The sequence below is a fragment of the Tasmannia lanceolata genome, unplaced genomic scaffold (genome assembly GCF_043159265.1).
Source record: "Tasmannia lanceolata isolate RefF3 unplaced genomic scaffold, GAP_Taslan_0.1 ptg000002l, whole genome shotgun sequence".
Taxonomy (NCBI): Eukaryota; Viridiplantae; Streptophyta; class Magnoliopsida; order Canellales; family Winteraceae; genus Tasmannia; species Tasmannia lanceolata.
The window spans coordinates 41,868,154-41,882,434 of NW_027518679.1; the positions used below are offsets into that span (position 1 = coordinate 41,868,154).

At 41.3% G+C, this 14,281-nt stretch overlaps 1 protein-coding gene across 1 annotated transcript; it reads right to left on the reverse strand.

Moving 5' to 3' along the window:
- Positions 1-10,737: 10,737 nt before the first annotated feature.
- On the reverse strand, positions 10,738-12,084 carry LOC143884979 (uncharacterized). Its single transcript, XM_077388888.1, has 2 exons — positions 11,190-12,084; positions 10,738-11,031 (listed from the first exon to the last, which is right to left on the reverse strand). Exons 1-2 carry the CDS (start codon positions 11,808-11,810, stop codon positions 10,963-10,965), a joined length of 690 nt encoding a protein of 229 aa, XP_077245003.1. The 5' UTR covers positions 11,811-12,084; the 3' UTR covers positions 10,738-10,962.
- Positions 12,085-14,281: the final 2,197 nt, after the last annotated feature.

Genomic DNA, 14,281 nt, shown 5'->3' on the forward strand with positions numbered 1-14,281 from the left:
TGAACCCGTAGAAGAAGACAAGGAGTAATTCTAAACCCTATGGCAAATGATAATCTTAGAGAGGAAAGGACCCCTAAGCCCCGTAAGAAAATAGAAAAGGAAACCCATATGCCCCATGAGAGATGAATATAAGACAAGAGACCAGAAAGGCAAAGGGGTGGCTTAAGAATCGTTCCGTCATTGCCTTTACCGACTGAAGATTTTCAAAATCGATGACAATATTAAACGTCAGAGACAATCCCGAACTCCGATGATAATCTCGAGGACATGTGACTCAACCAACTATAGCAGTCATGTGGCTCACTGATTTCAAATAACATTTTTTTTAACCCAATGTAAAGAAGGTGTATGGATTCATCCAAAAAGGAAATGAGTGTTTAAAATACAGATGATCCTCAAGCTTGAAGTTTCGACCCCCTCCTTCAGAAAATTGACAAGAATCTAAGTCAAGGAACGGGGGAGCAGAAGTGGTTACAAAAGAAAAGGAACCAAAGGGCAAAGGAAATGATCTTTTCCTTCTGAACAGGGACACTGAGAACACCAGATCCATAGAAATTTAAACAAATTGGGCTCCTTATAAATTACTTTCAAGCAATGTAGTCCATAGAAATCAATACATTCTTTTCGAAAGGCACTATGAAAAGGAAAGAAATCAATGATATACGTATACAAAATATCTCTATACATTCATAAAACACGCAATTGAAATAACAAAGGTAATTCAAGTTAATGCATTCCACAGAGAGCAATAAAGTTAATGAAGATAAATTGATTTCACGCGACTATGATACTTATGTAAATACCACAAGTTTTTGACATTTGCGTCCATCTACTTGTCTTTACTAACAAACATAACAAGTTCAGGCCTTTGCAATCGCTTCTGAAAAGAGGTTACAGCGAGAGGGCAACTAGCTGATTACTGTGACTTCTTGACAAGAAAATCAGCAAAGTAACAAACAAATTTATGAAACCACAGGTATTTTGAGAAGAAATTCTTTGGTTTATGAGAAACAGAGACAAACGCTACTACCTATTACCCGTTCACTTTCCAAACATAGATCATCATCAGAACTCATACTCAAGATAATAAGCCATGCAAAGGAGAGATAAGAGATTACCTGAGATGAGCGAATGTTTCCTTGCCGGAGAAGGTCGGGATCTCTCCTCCTCCTTTCTAGACTCTCCTTTACAACCTACTCTTCTAAATGTGAGAACTGAAAATGGGGAGAGAGAGAGAGAGATAGATGAGATTATGGTGGATGGTTTGTGGGTTTGGAAGAGGGTTTGGAAAAAGGTATTTGCTTAGGATGGTAGGATTCCGGCAAAAATCACCGGAATCAATGGGGGTCGGGATTGAACTCGATGTGGGTTTCAAGTGGCGGTGGAGATGGTGGTAAATGGTGGTTGATGTGGGTTATATTGGGCAAAGAAGAGTGCCGGTGCCGGATGGGGTATTGGCCGGAGCTCGAGATTCTACCGGAGAGGGTTTTATATGAAGAAAGGTGAGATGGGTTTGGGCAATGGAGGGATAGGCAAATGGAAGGGTGGAGAAGGATATGGCTATCGGTGGTGGAGAAGAAAATGAACGGCTAGGGTTACAAATGGAGAGGGATTCTGATGGAGATGGCAAACCAGTGGAGGTGATAATGGGTTTTGATGGTAGAATGGTGGTGATTGCAAAGGGAGATTGAAATGGGAAAATGGAGGTGGGTTTGATGGGGGTTGCAAGCCCGGTTGAAGATGGTGGTGGGATTCGGCCGGAGCTCCGGCGGGAGTGAGGTAGGAGGTGTTGAGGAGGTGGTCGGTTGGAGATGGGTTTTGGGTTTTGGTAGATGTAGGTTTTAGGGTAATGGGAAGAGGGTTAGTAGGGATAGGGAAGATAGAAGAGGTAGGGTCGGTGGCCGGATTCCAGGTCGGAATTAATGGGTATGGGTTTTGTAAGGAAGAAGGTAAGATGGGTTTGGGGCTCAAATAGAATAGGGTTTGGATTTGGTCATGGTGACTGTAGAGTGGAGGTTGATGGTGGCTCCAACGGATGGGAGTTGATGGTGGAAGAAATAGAAGAAGAAGAAGAAGTGGAGGTGGTAGTGGCTGATCGGAGCTCCGGTAGTGATGCCGGAAAAGCAAGCTGAAACTCCTCTCCTCTCTCTCTCTGTTTCTCTCCTTCCTCTCCCTCCCTCATTTCAACCTTTATTCGATTCTTAAGAGCTAAGAAAACAAAAATTTTGCCCCCCCTCCCTTTGCTCCCAGGACAGCCACCTTCATGCATTAGCACCCACTCCTTGATTTCGCAAAGGGGGTGCCTCGGGTAAGACAAACCTAAGCAAAATAAAATGAATTGGACCCCCCTCCTTCCATGGACAACCAACCCTAGTGCATTTATAACTACTTTTTACCAACAGGGGGGGATCAAGCAGAAAACAGGGGGAAATATTTTTGAGAAAATATCTTCTCCTCCTTTTGATCCTAGACCTTCAAATTGCTTTTATCAATGAACGGCTGAGATCAAAAGCTTTCTAACCACCTAGGAAGCTCACTAAGATTCTCCCCTAACTAATTTTGCTACACACTAATCCGCATACCCCTATATCTCCCTGGACAGCCCACCACAACAAATTTGTATTGGCTTTTCAGGTTCCAGCGCACCCCTATTTCTGGCTAAGTGCCACCCTTATTCCTACACTACACTACTCTACAAACGCCGTCCGTTTGCTAGGCAAACCGCGACGGATTCTGATGAAATTGTATGGGGACCTAAATAAGACCCTAACCTATTCTAGAAACGAATTTGGGACATTAAAATACTAGTTTGATAGAGTTTCTATCTTAACCGGGTTTATTAGGGTTCGGTCAAAATGGGGTGTCTACAATGGGAATCTCTGAAAAATGTGTATGATACAACAGGTAACCTTATGGATTGGCGGCAAAACTCTTGATCAAGATGACAGTATTTTCAACTGCTGGAGACCCAATGGGAACTCTTCTGTTCCTATCATTTTTATTGGAAAAGTACGTATATATCATATATGGGAATCTCTGAAAGAACATGGGACTCACATGCTGGGAGTTCAGTAATTTCTAAAGAATTGGGGAGTGTGATTTGTTAGTGCAAAGGATAAGGGCAAGGAACTTGAGTACCTTTTGTTGATATTGTCAGCTGAAGCTCTTGGAAATTCCATAGAAAGTCTACAGCAAGATTTGTTAGCTGAAGGAGCCAAGGATAGTGTTAGAGAACATTGGCTCCCCAAATCTTTCATTGGATCACTGACATTAAACGGCATTCAACAATTCAAGGAATTCCTTTGGCTCACCGCCTTCTTTAACAACCTGTACATATCCATCATCCAAAATGAAAACTTGGAATCACTAATTAAAAATGGCAATCAGAAACACAAGAGGTGACATAAAAAAAAGCAAAGGAGAAGAGGCAATGATAATTAGAAAAAAGAAGATAAAGCATCTTTTAAATAGTTAAGAACACTTCAGACATTAAAAAACAAGCCTGAATAAAATATACGACAAGATCCAATTAAATTATACGAAAAGATGTGTTGAAATTTGAGCAGTGGAAGAACAGCTTTTATTCAATGTAAAAGCTCAAAAGTACACAACTTGTATACACTCAATGCACTCAAGAGTTTCTCACCCACAATCACTTTGCTCTCATCACACACACTCAATTACTCCTTTGCACACTCTAAGGAGAAGCTTTGAACTCTACATGCCCAAATGAAAGGGGATGCCTCCTTTTTATACTTGCTAGAGATGCTTCCCCATTATTCTAGAATGGTGGATACACTTTTCTAGCATTAGATATTTCTAGAAAGAAACATCTAGAACAATGTTTTAAAAGAAAGGAAAAAGGAAGAGTGGAGAAATCTCTAGAAAGAAGATTGTCTAAAAAGAAGAAGAAGAGAATTCTAGAGAGAGGATTCTAGAAATCTAAAGAGAAATCTAGAAAGAGAGACAGAGAGAGTCGGTGCTCTCTTAACAAGATGTGGATCCCCTCATGAAAAAATGGATGAGGTCTTGTGTTTCTACTACCTCTTTTTCAATACTTATAAACGGATCCCCTCATGGTTTCTTCAATAGTACTCGGGGTCTCCGACAAGGTGACCCCTTATCACCCTATCTATTTATTGTTGTGGTGGAAGCTCTCAGCAAATTGTTATCTTTGGCGGAAAGCAAGGGTCTTCTCAGGGGCTTGACGGCTAGTAAGAATGATTCACCCATTAATCACCTGCAGTTTGCGGATGACACGTTAATTTTACTCAAGGATGGGGTATCTTACGCGGCAAACTTAAAGAGGTTGTTTCGCTGGTTCGAAATGGCATCTGGACTTAAAATTAATTTCTTTAAAAGTACAATAGCGGGCATCAATTTGGAGGAGGAGTCCATTGGGGCTCATGCTCGTATCCTTGGATGTGGGGTGAGTCAATTTCCCATCACTTATCTTGGGTTATAGTTGGGCTTTGGCATTCCTAAAATCAGACTGTGGGATATAGTCATTGAAAGAATTGAAAGGAAATTAGCCACCTGGAAAAAGAAATTCTTATCTCTCGGGGTTTGGATCACCCTAATCAAAGCTGCCCTCGCCAACATGCCGATGTATTATATGTCTTTATTTAAAATACCGGCCAAAGTGGCTAACCGCATTGAAAAGATTCAAAGAGATTTTCTATGGGAAGGGAAAGAGGGTGAATCGAAGAAGCTCAAACACTTATTATCTTGGCGAAAGTTTGCAAGCCTAAGAATTGTAGTGGGCTCGGCATTGGAAGAATCCGTTTGCGCAACAAATCTCTATTGGGGAAATGACTGTGGAGGTTTGGTGTTGAAAAGGATGCCTTATGGCATAATACTATCGCAAGCAAATATGCGCGGGGTTGGGGGGATTGGGAATGTGGAACTCCGTCGCACATAAACGGATCCGGGGTGTGGCGCTCTATTCACTCCACACGGGAGTTTTTCAAACCATTGGTAGGATTTAGACCGGGCAAGGGAAATGAAATTCGATTATGGATTGACCTATGAATAGGAGACTCTCCTCTATCTGTAGCATTTCTGGATATATTCAAAGTGGCCTCAAAAAGGGAAGCAACAATTTCGGATTACGTAATCCGTGATGAAGACAGAGGGGTTTCTTTTGGGATATCCGGTTTCGGCGGAATCGAAAGGATGAGGAGATCGAATCTTTCACATCTCTCCTCAATATCTTAGCTGACACTTATCTATCCCCTTTTTTATCGAACAAGTGGATACGGACACCTGATTCTGAAGGGGGCTTTACAGTAAAAAGCTTTTTCCTGAAATTAACAATGGGAGATAGACGGGATAGCAAATGGAAGCGCATATGGCTACCCTATATACCCCCGAGGATAGCAGCTTTTGCTTGGTCGGTTGCGCACAGATGCATTAATACTTGTGAAAGGCTTCAGAAGAGGAGTGTTCGGCTGGCAAGCAGGTGTGCCCTATGTTGTAATTGCAGTGAATCAATTGACCATTTATTGTTGCTATGCCCTTACTCCTATGAGGTATGGATGGGGTTCCTCAGCTTTTTCGGAATGTGTTCGGTGTTCCCGAATAGCATTTCAGGGACAAGAGCTTTTCCTGGCTGCTTGGGGCAGAAGATGTGGAATGCGATTCTGTTTGCAATATGATTATTATGGATAGAACGTAACAACCGAATTTTCAATGATCCGAGCAAGGCTGCCAGATTTTTATGCCTCTCCATTATTATTGCAATTATCTCATGGGCAATATGTAAAGGGGGTGTACCATATTCAATATCACATATACTGCGGAACGAATTCACGGTCCTGATGGAAAAGCGAGGTGTAAAGGCCATCAAGCCGATTTGGTTACTATCGCCAGAGGGCACTCTCAAACTTAATTTGACGGAAGCTTGCTGGGAAATTCAGGACCTGCGGCATTCGGGGGAGCAATTCGTGACCACAGCAAAAACACCATTATGACGTTCTCAGGACCCGCGGGTGTCTGTGATGCGAACGAGGCGGAGGCTAGAGCACTATTATTCGAGCTTCATTGGTTTATGAATCATAATTTGGGGTCCTTAATCGTGGAAGGTGATTCAACCAACGTCATTGCATGGGCGAGGAATCAATGTCCTGGTCCTTGACGGCTCGCAAATCAGATCAATGAGATACGAGATCTCATGGGTAACATATGTCCGTTGCTAACGCATCGAAGGCGTACGGCCAACACTTTGGCCGTTCGTTTAGCGAAGGAGAGAGTGGGATTATCGGTTCCGAATGTTGTATTTAATGCTCCGGGTGTGAATCTGCTGTAATTCACTGTATTACACAGGGACATCTTGTCCCTTCTTTTTGTAATTTTCTTTCGGAAATAGATAAACCGTTACCTTTTACATACATAAATACATACATATATATATATATATATATATATATATATATATATATATATATATATACGAAAAGATCCAACAAACACACTCACACACCACACACACACTCTACGTGTGGGCAAAGGTAGAAAACCAAATTAATGTACAGTTGAGAAGATTTTGGTGTGCATATATTGCAATTTCTCTCGAAGTGCAAACTTCCTAACAAGTTTTGGTGCGCATATATTGCAATTTCTTTCTTTTTCTTACAATGCCAAACTACATCAAGGAAGCCAAAACAAAGATGTCTGCCATCCAAAAAGAATTGAAACATATGACTCAGGCATTTCACATCCACTACAAACTTCTAAATTAATGAACAGTTGAGAAGCTTTCCTCTCGAAGTGCAAACTTCCTAACAAGTTTTGGTGCGCATATATTGCAATTTCTTTCTTTTTCTTACAATGCCAAACTACATCAAGGAAGCCAAAACAAAGATGTCTACCATCCTAAAAGAATTGAAATATATGACTCGGGAATTTCACATCCACTACAAACTTCTAATTTAATGCATGTAACATGTTTTAAAGACTGATCCTTATGAGTATTGTTAGAAAGTTGGAGATAAGGTAGAGAGGAAGAAGAAGATGAATGGAGAGGATGGAGAGTTTCCACTAAGGAGTCCTCCCATGAATATGATGTATATATAGGCCCAAAATAGGGCAATATGATACAAAGACTACAATACTCCTCAACATACATGTAATGCCTCCTCCTCAAGTTGGAGTATATATTATATACCAGAGAACTCCAGCCTAGCACAAAGAAAACTACACTAAACAACTAAAATGTCCATACAACAAAAGAGATAAGCCCATACACATCGCCAGCTTGGTACAACCATAGTTAGCAAAACTTCGTTTTAAAAGGTAAAAAAGCTCATTTTATTGGTGTGGCGTTTAAAACTCTGTTTCAAACTTTTACAACGAATAAATTTATTTTTTAGGCAAACATTTTAAACACATTTTTTTGCCAACTTTCCACTTTTATCCCCATCATATTTTGCAAATGACAAAATTCTAAACTCGTTTTCTTATGTTTCCGTTTTTTTACTACGTTTTTTTTAACCAATTGAGTATTAAACTCGAATATTTGCCGTCCCGTTTTTTTGCCGAATCATGTTTTGCTAACTTTGGGTACAACACTCCCCCTCAAGCTGGTGTGGTGAGTATATAATGAAAAAATAACCCAAAAAAAAAAAGGGTAATGAAGAGGAAGAAGAAGAGGAATGGAGAGTCCCCACTAAGGATTCCTCCCATGAATAAGGTGTATATAGCTATATATAGGCCCAAAGTAGGGCAATATGGTACAAAGACTACAATACCTCTCAACATAATGTAATGACTACACTACCCTTACACACTCTTCAACAAGTATGAAGTCAAACATCTAACCTCAAAGTTATACACATAATGTCATGGTTAGAATAACTTGCTCTGTTTGGTTGCCGGGTTTTTTTTGTTCCTGGGAGTTTTGTGGGAGAGTAAGTTAAATTTTGGTCCCATCCCATGTTTGGTTGCCTTTTAGCACTAGGCTTATTTTAATCCCACTCTTGTAATGATTACTTGTGGGGTGAATTTTTTAATCCCACTTTTGTAATGATTGCCTTTTCATCTCATCCCAAGATAACCCAGGAACAAAAATAAACTCAGGAACCAAAAATAAGCTTGAGAAGAATTTTTTTCTACCCAACAGTTCAAGCAACCAAACAAAGGTTTTTTTTTTTCCCACCATATCTCCCAGGGTATTTTTTTCTCCCACATAACCAAACATGGGATTTTTATTTTACCAGGATACTTCTAGGAATTTTTTTTTCCCACCCATCTCCCAGGGTATTTTTGTTCTCCCGAACAAAAAAAAACCCGGCAACCATACAGTAGGGATTTTTTTTTAATGGTGAATGGGAAATGATTTATTAAGAGAAGAAAGGCAAAACCAAAAGACCGAGATGGATAACTAAAAGGATTTTTCCTAGGTTCACTGAAAAACTTACTCATAGAGCATATAATTTCCAGTACTTTTTGTGCTTTTAAAAACAAATAATAATAATAATAAGTTCTAACACTTTTTTGCAATTGTACATGGATAACTTTTGGGATTTTCCAGGATCCCTTAAAAACTTTACTCATAGAGCATATAAGTTTTTTTTTTCAACGATGACGATTTATTGAAACCCAAAGGAAAGTTATAATCATAGCATGGGGACAAGGTGTCCCAAACAAAAGTACAGCGATCACAAAATCAGTCCTAAACTCTACATTGCTTCCCACTCTAGCTCTGTACCAAACTCGACATTCTCCACTACGTCCTCCACTCCATCCTTTGCTAATGTATGGAGGACCAGATAATTTGGGTGAAAGTGGAAAAGAGACTTGGTTGCAGTCAAGTAAGTAGCAAACCTTCATGGATTGTCCTCTAGTTTTGAAGAATCGAGTGATGATTCCCTATCGGATAATGGATTTGATATATGCCCAGGGATGAACGGCGATGTCTCAGGCGACCCTCCGGCGAACGGGGAGGGCTTGAATTTGATTCAGGCGCACGAGAGTGGTTCTGGTTCGGTTCATGATAGCGAGGAGGCGCACCATAGTGAGAGTTTCGAATTTCAAACTCCAATTAATTGGAATCTGGAGCCCGCACACGTGTCATCAGGAGGTGCATCGTTACAGCAGATGGAGGCAGATACATCCTTGCGATATTCGCCTCATTGCAACGTGCCATTCGAGCCTTATCATGCTCACGAGGTGAGACCGGATAGAGCCGGCGGAATCAATGTTTGTGGGTGCAGATGTCAGTCTTTGGGATTAGAAGACTTGGCGGGTCTTAATGTACAGGGGGACCAGGCCCAATGTCTTAATAAGGCTGTGGACCATGGGCTTGATATGCCTTGATGGACCTTTGGCATCTATGGTTGGTGAGATAGTTGACCTCATTAGACTCTTAAAGAATCAGATTCACCATTCTGGTTCAACTGTTGGGTTGAACAAATCTTCAGCTATGAGAGGTCAGAGTGTGTCGCATATGAGCTTCCCGCTAATATCCTCCTCACCGGTCATCTGCCATTCTCGTTCGAGAGAGTTACATATGGAAGAATATATATCCGTAAACCAAGATAAGAACCTTAGTGGGCAATCTATAGTATTGCCTAGTAAATCTGCTCGGAGAGTAACTTTGGGGTCGGCGGAGGAAAATTTAAGTGGGGTGGTTTCGTCGCTGGACTTTGACCAAGAGGTTGTGGTGGAATCAGAGAGATCAGTCAGCTCATTATCAAAGAAGGCACCCTCACCGGAGGGATGGTATTTCATATGCCTGATCGGAATATCTTTTTCATTTTAATAAACTGGTAGGGGTCCTTGTCAAACCCCAGCTTACCTACCAAAAAACCAACAAAACAAATCAAGAAGCAGTGACACCTTATCTGTATGACCGAACTAATTTTCCTTTTGCCCAGGGGATTATGTTAGTTGATTCATCTTCACTACTAGAAATATGGTCATTGGCGATGGCCAAAATCCGTCACTCTCAAGCCTCTACTTCTCACACCTCCCTAAGGATTAGTCCCGCCCTAAAAATGGGGTGGGGATACCCTATGTCAAAAAAAAAAGGTTCTATAAACTAAAATTACGAGGAAAAATTTTTCATGGCAGCCAAACATGCTCTTAATGACCAAATGTAAGTAAGAAAAATGCTATCTAATGTGGCCCATGTGCCCTTTGTCAAGAAACACCACAAATCAACAACCCATTGCAAGTGGGTCCTACCTGGCACGTATGATAATATTCCCAGTTTTCTTGGTCTATAAAGCAGTGTTTAGGGTTCTTCCCATCAAAGTGAAACTAGAACTCGTAGGCTTTGGGCATGTTCGGCAACACTTCTCATTCTCACCTAAAGAATAGGGCGGAAACGGAGTGATGAGAAACTTTAGAAACAGTTATTTATCATTTCAAGGAATCCTATTTTTTAGTTGAAAAAGTAGCAAAAATTTTAGAAACGGACCTTAGCCCGAACAAGATTTTTTAGATTTTTTTTGCTTTCGTCATTCTCCACCCTTAGGGAAAATCCCCTAAAAGAATAGTTGCCCCTTTTATTGCATGGAAGCGTTCAGGATGAGATTTCGGCCGTAAAGGTCAAATCTTAAAGCCTGTTTGTTATGGATTCTGAGAACAGATTGCAAATTTTGAGTCCAATAATCTGTTTTGGACCCACTATCACTTCCCAAAATCCAAAACAAAAGGGACCTAAAATTAATAATTAAGGTAGTAATCATCTTCTAATTATCTCCAAAATTGAAAAGGTAGTGCACATAGAGAGACTACACAAATCCACGATCACCATTTGCATCAAGCTTCTAATAAATCTAGTTTTTAAGACATATGACATCCGAAAAAACAGCAACATCTTATAGAGGCAAGAAAAATTCAGAGAAGTACATAAAAAAGAGCAGTCAAAACAACACCTTCCAAAATGACACCAAAGGAAAAAAAAGAAAAAAAACTGCTCTGCCCTAATTCCATCCTTTGAAACATTGTCAGAAACGCCTACTTCCCAAGGAACACATCACTGAGAGCTGTTTTGGACTGCAAGGAAGCCTTTAGAAGAGCCAAACCCTAACAAAACATAGATCAATTCACAAACAGATGAGCACAAGAGTATGTAAATAGTGGGTTATTATTGTCTATCACAAAACCATAATCATGCTAAATAAAACCACATTAATAATAGAAAGAAAGAAAGAATGAGAATAGAGCATCTACAGACGGCATACCTCTTTCATGCCCACTTCCACTACCTTTTCTTCAAGGACACCAGTATCCTTGACATTAAACTTATTGAGGAGAGTAATGCTAGAGATGGTGGACATGGGTGTCAGCACTAAATCATCCATGACCATGTAAGTCACCACACCCTTAACAAACCCACCCTCTCCATTAGAAACAGTATTTGCTGTGTTGTTACGAAGGACGTACGTCAACTCGGTGGTCATCTGGCAACCGCATTGAGGACAGACATTGCCTGGAACGTCTGTTATATAATTGTGACTGTAACTGCTGGAGCAACGGAAGTACTTCTTTGTTGCTGTGGACTTATCGTTCTGCAATAAGAGAGGAGGGTTTGGGGATGAAGGGAAAGATGCCATTTCAGGATTGAGAAGGAGGTTCTTGTTATGACCGGATTGAATGTAGGTTTCGCTTAAATTTTCCACACTATCGTACAGTTTGCCTAAGCATCCAACCATCTTTTGCTTTGTGAGGAGTTTTATCACAGACCCAACTGGGAGAGCCAAGAGACTCATGAGAAAATCTGCAAAGTCCTTCCCTGCTTCTGCAAAGAGGACTTTGTTGGCTTTCTTGTCCACGAGAAGCTTCAGATTCAGCTTCGTTGCCATGCCTGAGGTGGTGTGCAACTACTAATCACTGATGACCCACTTCAAGAATAAGGGTTTCTTATCGATATATAGATTCTTTTAGTGTGGTCTCCCTTCATTTGATACCCTAGTACCGATGGAAACTACAACAGATTGCACTTTCCCATGGCCTCGAGAGCCAAAAAATCATGCATGTCATTGAAGATCTACTTAAAGTACATAGCTCTTCTGTGGACAGTGGGGTCATTTGCCAAGGGAGGTGGTAAAGAACATTAAATATGCCCAAACTTTTCATAAACACGATGGCCGAGTACTCTCTCTCTCTCATTGTGTTTTATACTTTTATTTCAATAATGAAAATTTCGTAAATTTCACCCGATACCCAAAATTAGGGCCGGCAATTTCACCGGGAAAAGCGGGGATCCGCCCCGCCCCGCCCCGCTTGGGGAGGGGATTCCCCGATTTGAGTGGGGAAGGGGATTTAAAAAATTCCCCAGTGCGGGGAAGGGGAGGAGAAGGGGATGGAGTTGGCCCCGCCCCACCCCGCATTAATGCCATTTTTTTCTTGTATTTTTTTAAGTGTTTTTTTTTTTGGGAAAAACTACTAAAAACCCTTTGCATCAAAACATATCTACAAGATTCTCCCAAAATTTTCATAATTTCCATTAGTACAGTTTTGTCCCTGACATTTAGGGGTGTAAACGAGCCAAGCCGAGCCGAGCTTGGCCAGGCTCGGCTCGGCTCGTTAAGCTCAAAGGCTAGGCTCGGGCTCGGGCTCGAACCAGGCTCGGCTCGGCTCGGCTCAGCTCAGTCAGGCCCGGCTAGGCTCGCGAGCCGCTCTCGAGCCTATCGAGCTTGGGTTATATTCTGGAATATACGTATCAAATGGACGGTTTGGATTATCACGGTTTGGATTATCACAGTGGATTATCACGGTTTGGATTATCAAGGGTGCGAGATTCGCACATGCCAAGGTGGGTAGCAAAGGTTGCTAGCAAAAGCGAAATAATAATAAAAAAGTCATCATTACGAAAAAGTAAAATATCTGAAATGTTTTAAATGAAAAATTACCAAAAAAGGGTAGGAAATTATGACAATTATCAAAAAAATACAACCAAACGGTACGAAGTTATGACAATTACTGAAAAAAGTCGTGATTATGCCTCAGTTGCTACTGTATTATATTTATATATGACTGTTTTTCTTAATGAGCCTTAACGAGCCGAGCCTGGCCTAATTCGGGCTCGGCTCGTTAAGCTTAACGAGCCTAGCAAGCCGGCTCGGCTCGGCTAGTTAAGGATTCGAGCCGAGCTCGAGCAAGCTTCCGAGCCCGAGCCAAAATTGACATCCTTACTGACATAGCTTTTCATGTTTTCTTTTACCCATAATCCATTGGGCATTGTCCCTCATTATATTAGTATATTACCCTTAGAAATCCCTAAAATCTCTCCCTCGAACTATCACTCTAAGGCAACATTAAATTCTTTGAAAATCTTCCTCCCCCAAATAAAGGCAACATCTCTCTGATGAGTGATGAGATTTTATATGGTGTGCGCTCGTATAGTCCATTATTTTTCAAAAAGTAATGAATGGGCTACGCCATAGGATGGTCCAAACCATCCATTTGATAGGCTACAATTTAAAAGTACTTTACTGGCCACACCATAGATCATCCAAACCGTCCTTTTGATGGGCCACAACGTAAATAGATTGCGGCCCAAAAATCATTTCCATAGGATGATTGCAACCCTCCGATCTATAGAAGGTACCATAATATGCAATTCCTCTATAGATCAAAGGGTTGGGATTATCCTATGGAAATGATTTTTGGGCCACAACCTAATTACGTTGTGGCCCATCAAATGGACAGTTTGGATCATCCTACAATGTGCCCATCAAGTGGAAGGTTTGGATTATCCTATGCCTATGGTAGTATGGTAGTATGGTGTGCCCATCAAATGGACGGTTTGGATCTTCCTATGGTGTGGCACGTACAGTACTTTTTGGCAAGTGGGATTGGGAATTAGGAACTAGTGATCAATTAAATGAATCTGAGAGCAACCACCTTTGTCCCCAGGTTAATAAAATGAATAAGACAAAATCTTAGCCTATGTGGGTTGTGTGGCTACTCACATGCAACAGCCAAGCCGCAACATGCCTGAAGTGATTGTCCCTAGCAAATCTTTAGTTTTAAACCTAACATTTGACAAAGTAAAATAAGAAAGTAAAGTGATTGTCCCCGAAGGATGTGGAGCGGGGAAGGGGAGGGGATGGGGATTAGATATTCCCCGTGGGGAGGGGAGGGGGATTCCCCACCATCCCCGCAGTGGGGAGGGGAAGGGGAGGGGGAAAATTCCCCGCAGAGGGGAAGAGTAGGGGACCCCAACATCCGGCCCCGACCCGCCCCGTTGCCAGCCCTACCCAAAATCTGTTAATCGTGATTTAAATTTTAAAGGGATTTGCTAGGGACCATAAGCAGATACGCATTTCAC

Bases quoted from the DNA above. Each gene is read 5' to 3' on its own strand.
- LOC143884979 (XM_077388888.1), bottom strand. From the start codon at position 11,810: ATGGCAACGAAGCTGAATCTGAAGCTTCTCGTGGACAAGAAAGCCAAC. The intron at 11,032-11,189 runs GTATGCCGTCTG...ATGTTTTGTTAG, and splicing joins TGGAAGTGGGCATGAAAGAG to GGTTTGGCTCTTCTAAAGGC.